Genomic DNA, 14,191 nt, shown 5'->3' with positions numbered 1-14,191 from the left:
TTTAGTACTTTATGCACGAATGGTCAATATAAACAAATTTTTATGTAATTTTATCTCTGAAGTCCAGAAAACGGATTTTAAAAATTGTCCCGATGTGTGTGTGTGTGTGTACTAACATTACATTTGCCTCAATATCTCAGAACGAGAAAGAGCTAAAGGCCTCAATTTTTTTAAATTGTAGGCCTCCCCGGGGGACATAAAATGAGAGTATTTTCAGCCCGATTGTCGACAGTATGAAGTATGCGTGTGTATTGTAAAGAGTGGGGACGAGTTCACAGTCCTTAAAAACTAAAGCATAAGCAGGTGTGGTTAGATTAATTAGTCGCTACTCAAAGTGATAGCACGTTTGTCTTCCAATAAGTCTCAGTGAAGAATTGGAAGTATTGATTATCTCCAAGTTTTTGTACTTTTACTTGTTAAATAAATAAAGTAGATTTGGCTCTCAGTTGAGTAACCAACTCACCAAAAATAATAATATTAGTTGTTTCTTACGGCGACAACATAATTGGTGGCAGCGCTAGGATATTCAAAAATTTTTGGAAGTTCATCCAGATTTTGAGTATCCAGAACCCAGAGTTAGTTCCAGATAATCAAAGTGATTATCTAAAGTGAACGAGAAAGTAAAGAAAAAGCAGAGATCTACAGAGTGATATCCAGAGTTATCCAGATCTACAGAGAGGTATCCAGAGAGTTATCCAGATCTACAGAGAGGTATCCAGAGTTATCCAGATCTACATAGAGGTATCCAGAGAGTTATCCAGATCTACAGAGAGGTATCCAGAGTTATCCAGATCTACAGAGGTATCCAGAGAGTTATCCAAATCTACGAAGCAGAGTTCGAGATTATCCAGAACTACGATCCAGACCAACAGTAAGGTATATAAAAGAAAATTACGAATCTTTAGAACAAGAGTATAAGTCCACTTTACGTACGTTGAACGGCGACCTTCATAGGGTGTGGCTAAGTTTGTTTTAAAGCGTTGGTATACTCCGTGATTTTATGAGTATTGCCATCGACAATAAACTAAAAAAACGAATTTCATATTCTTGTGTACTCCTTGTAGCAGGATTGCAAGAAATGAAATTTTAAATTAGAAAACGCGAACGGATATAAAATAAAAATTGTACGAAACGATATAGAAAATTTATGATATTAAACTGGATTTAAATTCATATAGAGAAAGTAGGGAAAACGAAACAATAAACACAGACAGTTCATCCCTTTCAATATCACTGACTGACAGACTAAAATTAGACAATATTCTAAACATCATGCCAGAAACATCAAGTGCTTTAAATGACCATTTGCAAAATATTCTTGCAAAAATGGAAAGATTCGAAACGAGATTAGTAGCTATGGAACAACCAGTTAGAAGAGAGGAGGGTTTACCCTTAAATGAAAACGAATTAAACAGCGATCACGAAGAATTAGAAGAAGTTACAGAATATGATTTTGGGAAAAGCATAAAATTAGTACCAGAATTTAACGGAAACGGTTTAGAAAATTTCATTTATCTAATAAGATTATCTAAAAGAAAAACGAAAAGAAATGAAAGACTGACATTACTACATGCAATAATTGCACAAAAATTAGTAGGAAGAGCAGCAAATACAATTAGAGCAGATGCAGTTAAAGCCTTTGCCGATTTTTTCGAGAGATTACGAATTTTATTTGGAGAAAAAGATAGTTTAGAATCACTTCAAAGGGCTCGCGATTCATGTATAATGGGCAAAAATGAAGGTTTAGAATCATTCACCTCAAGATTTATGCAGTGTCAGGATAAAATCAGGCAGTCTATAGATAGTATGAATATAACACCTCAAGAAGCTTTCGTAAGACAGGAAATAGAAACAAATGAAAGTGTCAGCACATTCTTAAGAAATATACGTGAAGAATTTTAAATTAGAATCCGTCCTCAGAAACCGAAAACGCTGAATGAATGTTTTAATATTGCCTCAGAAATTAACGTGAAATTGAAAGATAAAAGAAGAATTGACAATTTTACCAGAAACCCAAGAAATGAAAACCCAGTACCAACACCAAGATTTAGCAAACCGAGAAATTTAGAAAAATGCAACCATTGTAAAAATTTAGGACATACAGAGGATGTTTGTAGACGAAAATTAAAAGGTTTACCACCACGTCAAGAAAAAACTCAAAATTTTCAGTCACGAACAATCAACACCAAACCACCAGACCGAGTGCAGCTAAGCGAAGAATTTTCTTTATCGGAGAACCCGTTAAGCACGACTTTCCACCGATACCAAGAGAACGAAAAAGACAAGACACACCTATTGTTGCTTTAAAATTCGATAAATTAACTAAATTAACAGAGCATACAATTAGAACGACAGACGATCAACCTGTAAATACAAAGCAATATAGATATCCACCTATGTTACAGGAAGAAGTTTACGAACAAATTAAAGAAATGTTAAAGAAAAATATTCTTCGAGAAAGCATGTCTCCTTTCAATTCACCGTTATGGATAGTTCCAAAGAAAAAAGACGCTTCAGGCAAAGTAAAATGGCGAATTGTTATAGATTATCGGAAACTAAATGAAAAACTATTTTAGACAAATATCCTTTGCTATGTATTGATGAGATTATTCAACAATTAGGAAATTCTAAATTCTTTTCTTGCTTTGATCTTGCTTCCGGATTTCATCAAATAGGAATGAATCCCAAGGACAAAGAAAAAACAGCTTTTAGCACAAACGAAGGTCATTATGAATATAATAGAATGCCTTTTGGTTTAAAAAATGCCCCTCCAACATTTCAAAGAATGATAAATAATGGATTAAAAGGACTAATAGGTAATGGATGTTTTGCCTATATTGACGATATTATTGTTTACGGAAGAACTTTGGAAGAACATAATAAAAATTTGAAGAATTTGTTTATAAGACTACGACAAGTTGGACTCAAATTACAGCCTGATAAATGCGAATATTTGCGACCAGAATTGGAATATTTAGGTCATGTTATTACAAAAGAAGGTATAAAGCCAAATCCAGATAGAGTTGATGCATCAAATGAAGGATTAGGAGCAATTTTATCACAAGGACAAATCGGAGAAGATAAACCAATAGCATTTGCTTCAAGAACATTAAATAAAGCTGAAATAAATTACACGACGACTGAAAAAGAATTATTAGCAATTGTATGGGCAGTTAAACATTTTAGGCACCATCTTTTTGGACGAAGATTTAAAATTGTAACAGATCACAAACCTTTAGTTTGGTTATTTAATGTAAAAGATCCGACAAGCAGATTAATGAGATGGAGACTAAAATTGGAAGAATATGATTATGAAATTATTTATAAGAAAGGAGTTGCTAACACAAACGCTGACGCCTTATCGCGAATTCCAAGGGTTCAGATGACAACAGATGGTACATATGACACGTTAGAACAGCAGAACGCGCGTACTACAGGTGTAAACGAAGAAAATGATAACATGGAAATAGATACGCAAACAGAAGACGACAATTCAATAGTTGATGACGAAAATAAAAACGAAAATATGGAAATAGATTCACAGACGGAAGAAAGTGATCAATCAATAATTAAAGATGAATTTAAAGTAATAAAGACTATAAAATTGATTACAGGTACTAAAGAAAAACGACAAGGATATGAAAATTATTCTCTTTTGGAACCGATAAGTAATTTGAGAAGTATACTTAAACCTATAAGAAACACAAATTATATTTGGAAAATATTAGTTTATGGAAGGAAAACAATACCCAAAGAAAGAGCTATATACAAAGTAGTAAGAGATTTTAACGAGGAAACAGAAGTACAATGGATAAGAGATATACCTCAAATAGAAAATGATGACGCGAATAAAATACGATTGAAAAGAAATAAAATAGAACAAACCGGACAGTTAATCATAAGACAAGAATTTGGACCGACAAGGATAAAAGAAATTTGGATAACGAACGAAGAAACAGAAGAAGATAACAGAATAAAAATTAGTCCTCAGGTGACAAATGAGCAATTAACAGAATTTTTAGAAAAAGAAACTAGAGAAGAAAGAATAAGAATTATTTACGAAGATATAGATGAAAGCAAAATATCAAGAATTCTTTTTAAAATATGGAAAAGCGGTGATAAGGAAATATATTTAATAAAGAAACACATTGAAACAAATAGAAGAAAAATTATAGCAGAATCACATGAAGGAATATTAGGAGGGCACTATTCTAAGGATATTACAATACAGAAGATAAGAAATATGACAAACTGGCCCAACATTACAAAAGATGTTGAAGACTTCATCAAAACATGTGATCTATGTCAACGATTTAAACAAAATGAAAGAAAGCAGGAATATTATGAAGAATCAGATATACCAGAAGGACCAAATGATAAAATATCAATAGATCTAGTGGGACCATTAAATGAAACTACGAGCGGAAATAAATACATTTTGGTGATTCAAGATTTTTTGACTAGATATGTGCATTTGGAATCATTGAAGGACAAATCAGCAACTTTAGTCATAGAAGCTATGTGGAGAGGATATTTGAAAACGAACGGAAAACCCTTAGAAATACTTACTGATAATGGAAAAGAATTTATTAATAACGAATTCTCAGATTTAAAAATAAAACATGTAAAAACTTCATTTTATCACCCACAAAGTAATGGAAAGAATGAAAGATTACACAAGAAGATTAACGAATATTTAAGTATTTATGCGCAAAAAGATGAATGGGATAAAGAGTTACCTAATGCAATGTTAACATACAATATGACAATAAACAGAATTATAGGATTTTCTCCGTTTGAACTACAGAATGGCAGAAAAGCAAGAGAAGCATTTGAAACAGCAAACAAAATAACGAACCTCGTAAAGAAAAAATAATTAAAACAATTAGAACATGAAAACAAATTACATGTTGCAAGAAGAAAAATCAACGAATCTCAAAGAAAACAAATTCTGACTGATAAAAAGACAATTGCAGTCGGTGAACAAATATTGATAAGAAATCATATGAGAAAAAAAGGAAACCCTTTGTGGTTAGGACCACATGTAGTTTTGCATAAAATTGGGAATACATACACGATAGAAAATAATAGAAAGGTACATAGAGAAGATATTAAGAAATATTTTGTTTTAGATAGTAAAGAAGACGATTTGGATGACGACAACAATGGCAATTCTGATGAAGATTTTGATAATGAACCTCGTGCTGGTTGTAGCAGAAACTGATTATAATATGACGGAATTAAAAGGCAATATATATAAGGAAGAAATAGGAAAAGCCTACTTATATTCAGAGGAATGAAAAATGGTGATTATGATAAATGTTACGAGAACTGAAGATAGAATAGTTGTTATTCAAAAAATATTAACACAGGTTAGTCATCTATGCATGACTAAATGTCAAGAAAATTACGAAATTAAAACTATCGCTTCTAGATTTAGTCGTTTAAGGGAAAAAGAATCACTATTATATAACATAATGGGTAAACAAAGAGTTAAAAGAGGACTTTTAAATATAATAGGAGACGCATCAAAAATATTATTTGGGACATTAAGCGATTCAGATTTAAATATAATTAATAAAGAATTTGATCAATTATATAATGATAATAAGGTTTTAAATGAAGCAATAAAAAACAATACTAAAGTAATAAAAATGATCTTAGATTCGTCATCTCAAGATTATAAGTTCTTAGAAAATAAACTTGTAGCAGACTACGATATGTTCAACCAAATGAAAGCAGAAATAAATAATAACAAAAAGAGCTTGTTTATACAGCAAAAATTATTGATAGTCGAAACTTTAATAGAAGAAATGAACGATGACATAGATTTAGCAATAAGTTCAATTAATCTAGGGAAACATGGTATTATAAATCCTTAAATTCTAACGCCTAAAATGTTGCATGAAACTATTGATGGATTTGAAAAGGAATTTATAACTAAATATCACATCGAAAGCGATGAGAGAAACTATCAACATATTATAGACATTAGTGATATCACTACAATTATTAAAAATCATCACTTAGTATACATAATTAAAATTCCGATTTTAGATGAAGAAGAAATGACAATAGTAAGAAATTAACCAATTTCAGAACAAATAATTAATGGTCAAGCTATGGTGTTTTTACCAAACCACGAATATATTTTACAAACGAAAACTGAATACATACTGATTGACAAGACAGATTTAGAAAAATGTAGTACTATAGAAGACTATAAAATTTGTAAGAGAAATCAACCGAATTATTTAACGTATCAAACAGAAAATTGTGACGCGGATTTAATAAAAATGTCAAATAAGAATTGTCTAAAATCTCCTTTACTACTCAGCGATGAAACGTTTATGAAAACAGAAATAGGTTATATATGTATATTTGTAAAAGAGACAGTTATAGATATAGTGTGCGAAAATAATAATTATAATGGTAAAAAATTGGGTACTTTTCTAATAACAGGGAATAGATGTAAGCTATATACAAATTAAATAAAACTAGATCTTAATAAATCGATAAGAAATATAACTAAATATTTCGAGGACACAATCACAATAGAATTAGATTTTGAGAAAGATGACTTAAAATTAATTAACGATAAATTACCAAAATTACCAAGAATTCTTAATTTAGATAGAATAAAAGAAGCAAAAATTAGTATGGAAGATACTGAAACGATGTTAGATAAAATAAAAACACATGAAAGATTTAAGAGTTGGACAGAAAAGTCTTTGACATATTTAGAGTATATAGGATATGCAAGTATTGTAATTATAATCTTCTATTTAATGTTTAAAACGGGAATTATACAGTGTATTTTAAATTTGATAAGATATTGTATTGGGAATTGTTACACAAATTGTAGTTTCAATAATACAGGTCCAACTCAGCATGTAGCTATTGAGAAAAATCTGCAAGGATTAAATTTTGAATTATATTTGAAACCTCCTAGAAGGAAACCAGCATCGAATTTTTAAATAAATGTTCATTTAAAAATCATCGACAATTTAAAGGGGGGAGGTGTCGACAGTATGAAGTATGAGTGTGTATTGTAAAGAGTGGGGACGAGTTCACAGTCCTTAAAAACTAAAGCATAAGCAGGTGTGGTTAGATTAATTAGTCGCTACTCAAAGTGATAGCACGTTTGTCTTCCAATAAGGCTCAGTGAAGAATTGGAAGGATTGATTATCTCCAAGTTTTTGTACTTTTACTTGTTAAATAAATAAAGTAGAGTTGGCTCTCAGTTGAGTAACCAACTCACCAAAAATAATAATATTAGTTGTTTCTTACGGCGACAACACGATTCATAAAGTTTAACTATATTTTTTTTGCATTTTTCATTTTGTAAAAAAACGTTTTTTGGCCATAACTTAAAAACAATGTTAGGACACCTATAAATGTTTTTCTTTAGTTTTGTAGAGTTTTTTCAGACGCATCTTTTGAGCCTTCATTGAACATTTTTCGTCTATATTAGCCGGAGATATTAAAGTTTTAAAAATCTAAATTTTTCGAAAATAACACTTTTTTGAAAATTTTGTTGAAAAATATAAAAGTAACTTTAAAAGTATCATTACCAACTTGTAGAGCATTAAAAAACGCTTCGATTGACATATTTTTGAACCTGATTCGGTGAAAAATTATCAAATTATTGGTATTTGAAAAATCAAAAATTGTGGAAATTAGGCCTAATTTTTTATGATTTTGTTCGTATTACTTCATGTAATAAATGTTTTTTATAATAAACAAAATATGATAATTTATTTTATATAAATATGTCTATTTTTTATAAATTATGTTTAATTATTTGATTTTTTAATTATGTTATGAAAATTAATTTTTCATCGTCAAACTCGAAAAACTGTTGGCGCGCGCTTGCGCGCGCAATTTGTCGTCTAGTATATATTATATAACTCTGAAACGTTTTTTATTTTCACAGAGCCACAATTCACTCTAGGATTACCAAACGGATCATGGAGAAAATCCCTTCTCCTTGCGGTCCTCGTACTGATCCTTCTGTGTTCAGCGGGTGCTTTTTACGCCCGATGTGGGCTACCCTTGGCTCTTCTCTGCCGAGACAAATTCGCTTCTCTCGAGGAAAACGGTAATTATCACAAAGTCACATACTTTTTCACTAGCCTAATTACCGGCTTAACTGCAAGCTTAATTCTACATTCCGCCTGTACTTTGCTCCTATAATGTTTTACTCCCCTTGTACTCACACACACACAATGTAACAAAAAAGGAAAAGCAGAAAAAACAAAGGAAAAAACTCACGGAGAATAAAATTACGATCATTAAACCCGAATTGTCTGTCTCGTTGTTTTAAAATGTACGAGTTTACTGGAATGAGGATGAGCTAATTATATTCGGTTGATTAATTTTTATATGGTACGTGGAATTTCAGTTTTTTATTTTTAATTCTTTATTTACTGTTTCTCATTAAATAAAAAGAAGTACATGTAAGAAAGTTTATAATTACAGTTGTAAAAATTAGTACCAAACAGATAAATGAATATATATACTATATATATATACTAGGGGGGCTCCGCGCGCCAACCCCCTATTTTTATTTTAAAATTAAGTTTTAAATTAAGAATTAAGTAATAATATTTATTATTAATATTGGTTTTTATCCAAATTCAGCGAAATTAGTGTTTGTTAAAATTATTTGTTTCATTGAATTTGTATCCAAGATACACTACGGGGAAGTAACCAATTTCGTATCTCAAAATCTAAATAAAAATTAATTAGTCATGTCTTATGTAAAGATTATATAAAATTCATAAAAATTCTAAAAAATGATGCAAAATTATATTAATGTTTTATAATCAATACTAACAGGAGAAGGAATTAACTTATAGAAATTTTGATTGAGAAATGATTTTTAGCTGATGAGACATTATAATTTTTCAAAAATTTTTCTGAACAATTTTTTATTGGAAGGAGCAGAATTAATCAGGTCCGAAATATAACACATGACTAATTTCTTTTTATTTACATTTTGAGTTAAAAAATTCGTTACTTTCCTGTTATATATCATAGAAAAAAATTCGATGAAATAAATAATTTTAAGAATCAAGAAAACAGGAGAATTTAATTTTTGACACTGTTGACATTAATTGTGACGTACGATAACGACTCCTTAATGTCCCCCCTTACGTTAAAAAAGGTTGAATTTTATCTAAATTTTGATCCCTACAGCCTTAATGAGGCTTCCTTTGATGTGTAGGTTAATAAATAAGGCAAATTTAAAATAAATTTTTACCTAATTTACGTTTAGGCCCCTTTACTTTGAAAAAGGTAGAATTTCATCTAAATTTTGATCTCTTGAAAGGCCTTAATGAGGCCTTTTTATGTGTAAGTTAATAAATAGGTCAATTTTGACCTACATTTTGATCTAACTCCAGAAGATATAAGGAAATTTGTCGATTTAATAGGCCCTCTTTTGACCTAATTTTAAGGTTATGTTCGTCTCTCCATCTATGTCTGTGACCACAATAACTTTTGACCTGATTTTGAGGTTATGTTTAGCTGTTGACCTACGTCTGTGACCGCAATAACTTTTAACTTGATTTTAAGGTTACGTTTACCTCTTGACCTACGTTTGTGACCTGAAGTTATGTTAAATATGAGGAGCTGTATCGAAGAACTTGCTCGCCACTCGGCGAACCTCTTTGAAGACAGTCAGTGGCCCAAAAATTGAAAAAAATTCAATTTCAAATTTTTGAATTTTGAAAAGTCCTACCTTATAGGCAATGATAAGGCGCATCTTTTTTTCCTTTGGCGTTTTTTCGTAAAATTATTATTTTCGATGATAAAGAAGAAAAACTGAAAAATTTTAGTTGACAAATTCAATTAAGTTTTAAAACATAAATCATCATATCTCCGAAAGTTATTAACAAATTCAATTGCAATTTGGTATGTAAACTTATTAGGGCCTATTAATGGTGAAAATACAATAAAAAGTAGAAAAATCATTAATTGTTTAATAATTTGTTAATAACAATGAAGGCATGTCGAAAATCACGATTTCTCATTTTTGATGACAAAAAGTCTGCAGGGAACTTTAGAATTGTGAGACCTTCCAGTGAGAGATTTGTTCAATAGTATGTGAGGAAGTTTTCTGTAAAATTTGAAATTAATTCATTAAAAACTTTGGCAGATGCAGAAGAATATTATATTTATATTTTCTGATTTTAATTATTTTATATTATTAGAATATATAATTTTTTTAAAATGCTTTTTGTTAATACCATGAACAATTGTTCATTATAGTATGTAATTAATATGTAAATAAATTGTAGATGAACTGAAATTGTTTATGTTTAATACTATTCATAAAAGTAATTAAGAGTTGCAAAAAATTAAACAAAACATATTTCTCATGTACAGAATGCATCAGCGTAGCGCGAGTAACGAGAGGACGTACTTACGCGCTAACAGCGCTTTCTTAAAACTTCTGTATCTGCCAAAGTTTTTAATGAATTAATTTTAAATTTTACAGAAAACTTCCTCACATACTATTGAACAAATCTTTCACTGGAAGTTCTCTCAATTCTAAAGTTCCCTGCAGACTTTTTGTCTTCGAAAATGAGAAATCGTGATTTTCGACATGCCTTCATTATTAATAACAAATTATTAAACAATTAATGATTTTTCAACTTTTTATTGTATTTTCGCCATTAATAGGCCATAATAAGTTTACATACCAAATTGCAATTGAATTTGTTAATAACTTTCGGAGATATGATGATTTATGTTTTAAAACTTAATTGAATTTGTCAACTAAAATTTTTCAGTTTTTCTTCTTTATCATCGAAAATAATAATTTTACGAAAAAACGCCAAAGGAAAAAAAGATGCGCCTTATCATTTCCTATAAGGTAGGACTTTTCAAAATTCAAAAATTTGAAATTGAATTTTTTTCAATTTTTGGGCCACTGACTGTCTTCAAAGAGGTTCGCCGAGCGGCGAGCGAGTTCTTCGATGCAGCTCCTCATATACTATAGCCATTTGAGGCCAACTTCAGAGCGATGACCATTGACCTAATTTTTAGGTTATGTTTACCCCTTGACCTACGTCTGTGACCTGAGGCCAACTTCAGAGCGATGACCCTTGACCTGATTTTGAGGTTATGTTTACATCTTGACCTACGTCTGTGACCTGAGACCAACTTCAGAGCGATGACCTTTGACATTTGACCATTTGTGGACAACTTCAGGACACTGAATCCGGCGGCGAAATCTTTTTGTAATATAGAGAGAAGAAAGATATATATATTTAGGGCCGTTCAAAAAATACGTAACGCTTTTTTTAGAAAATTTTACCCCCCTATCCCCTATGTAACGCATTTTTGCATACATTAGCGCCCCCTACCCCTGTAAGCGTTACGTATTTTTTTAACGTCCTCTTTTAAGATATGAAACATACTAATTATTTATAGTTTAATATATTATTTATTATGGAAATCATAATTGTATTATTATAATTGTATAATTTATATATATTTTTCTTATGTGAAAACGTAAAAAATAATTAATACAAATACCTAAATAAGGTCATTATAGGTAACAATAATATTTTTTTATCTGCAATTATTATCTTCATCAATGAGAATGCAAACGCAGTGAACGTGGTCGATTTTAGTCAGTCGTATTTAATTCCCTGATTGCAAGAATGCTGACTAAAATCGTTAATCAGTTTTGTTTGGTATATGCAAATCATCTGCACCTTCGTCTACTAATTGTACAATAATTACCACATCCCACAAATCACAGTAGCGTAATGTTAATTACATTGAAATTGCATGCGTTTAAAAAAAATTTCTTTCACTTTTCCAATTAAATAAACTTGTTTTAAATCTGCCGGAAATAAAGCAATTTGGTTTTATATATTAATAATTTTATTACTAATTTTTTAAAGTAAAAGGTTATAGATAATATTATTACTAACTTAAATTTATATTAAATCAATAAAAATATATTATACTACATATGTATATAATATAATTAATATTGAATCGTTTTCGACAACGACAATAATATTTTATTCAGATTCAATTAACAAAGTATGTTATATAAATTATTGATTATAAAATAGCTACTTATAATTTTAGTAATTAATTATTACTGCTTTTATAAATATAATTTAAAATTATCAAATATTATTTTGAGTAGTAAATGATTAAATATTTTCTTATATATATAAAAATATAAATAAATTAGAAACCAAATTAAGAAATCAATTATAACCGAGCGGAAAAAACTTTTCCAAAGAAATTTAATAAAAGAGAACAACTGTATTATAAAAAATTTTGAAGTGAATTATTTTGAAAAAGGTTTGTGATCTTATTTAAAGGACATTTCAAATATAGAGATATAGTGGATAACGCATTGCAAAGAGGATAGGCGAATTGAATTGCGAACTGCGGCAAATTCGACAAACGCCCTACGATTCGAAATTCATTGTGTATCGTGAAACAATAGACAGCAAATGAAAATAAAATATCCGGTAGTAGTCGCATGCAGTTGGGTAATTGGATGCAAAAATGCAACGTGTCTCGTATTAGCTATGTTCAACCGATCGCCTCACTCGCAGCATAAAACCGGAATGACAATAAACTCGCGTATAAAAACAATAAAGACATATATACTACAACATAGTTCATCAATCTCATCACGATGATATTTTATTTATATGCATATTATAAACATTACCGTCCACGAGTATCAGGACGATTACAAGCGACTCTATGAAAAAACATGCCATCACTTTTTCAATCATATCTCGTAAATAAAAGGAGATACAAAAAAAACTTTAATACGGTTAGAAAGCTGATTAAATTTTGCGTAAAATAAGCCGTCTTTGAAGTCATTTCGTTAACTATTTTTTGAGTTGTAGAGTGAGAAATAAATAAAAAAATTATCAAATTTTCTCATTTTTGTCAGTTGACTTCAACTTTTTTAAAAATCTAGAATCCGTCTTCGATATATCATTGAAAATTTGAAGCCGTGTTTCGACCGATTAGTGCATTGAAATTCAACTCTGACAACTCTAAGACAACTTTAAGATTTTTTTGTATCTCCTTTTATTTACAAGATATGATTGAAAAAGTGATGGCATGTTTTTTCATAGAGTCGCGTGTAATCGTCCTGATACTCGTAAACGGTGGTAGTGTATTTCGAAAACAAGTAACATTATACAAAAATACATATTTAAAATTGTTCTCTACACAAAAATGTTTAATAAACAACTGAATAATGAAGCTGAAAAATTTACTTTTTTTTATATAACTAGAAAAACTACAAGTGCGCGTCAAAATTATGCTTTACAGCAATTATGCTTTGCAACTAAAGCGGTTCACTTGGAATTATAGTAAATGATTTGAGTACTGAAGCCTTCCTCTCTTGTCTCAAACGTTTTTTTGCACGACGAGGTGTGTCAAACCTACTTCATTCAGATAATGCAACAAATTTTGACGGTGTTAATACGATTTTAAAAGATCTTTTGAAGGAAATTGATTTAATTTCGCGAGATAAAAAAGGACAAAATTATCTATGTGAAAAGGGAGTCAGCTGGCATTTTATAACGCCTAGAATACATTAATGAATTATTATCCAAGAGCAAGTGGCAATCGGACATAGATCAAAGCAATATAAAACTCGACACTTTGGTTATCGCCAAAGAAGATGATCTTCCACCAATGAAGTGGAAACTTGCACGTATTATTGAATTACACTCGTGTCAAGATGGAATAGTGCGAACTGTTACAATAAAAACTGCATCTAGAACTTATAAACATGCTTTGAAAAAGTTATATCCTCTTCCAATTAATTAGGAAATAATGAACATTAGGTTTTTCTTGACCAAACTTTACCGTTGGTTATAAAATTAATTTTTATTACAAATATTAATGTCTAATTTCTTTGTTTCGAACTTTAATTGTTCAAAAAGGTCAGTATGTTCTGCCTCCTTCTTTAGAAATTGTTCAAGAGTTTACTGTTTTATAACTTTAATCCAAAATAGTTACAACATGATGGTCATATCTGTACTTTTATTACGAATATTGAACCGTAGAGGCAGGATTATGCTTAATTGCTTTCACTAAATTGCACTGAGAATTTTTTATACCTACGAATCCATCCCACTCTTTATTTGTTCCTTTTTTACCCCCACATTTTTTAACGCTACGT

At 30.1% G+C, this 14,191-nt stretch overlaps 1 protein-coding gene across 1 annotated transcript in view; it reads left to right on the top strand.

Annotated features, from left to right (window-relative positions):
* Positions 1–14,191, top strand: part of LOC122498329 — a 171,964-nt gene that overhangs the window by 134,490 nt on the left and 23,283 nt on the right. The window contains exon 4 of the mRNA XM_043606014.1: positions 7,937–8,101. Coding sequence (XP_043461949.1) covers positions 7,937–8,101 — 165 coding nt within the window. The remainder of the gene's footprint in view (positions 1–7,936; positions 8,102–14,191) is intronic.

This window comes from Leptopilina heterotoma, unplaced genomic scaffold (genome assembly GCF_015476425.1).
Source record: "Leptopilina heterotoma isolate Lh14 unplaced genomic scaffold, ASM1547642v1 Lhet_146, whole genome shotgun sequence".
NCBI lineage: Eukaryota > Metazoa > Arthropoda > Insecta > Hymenoptera > Figitidae > Leptopilina > Leptopilina heterotoma.
This window is presented reverse-complemented; position numbering and strand designations above follow the sequence as displayed.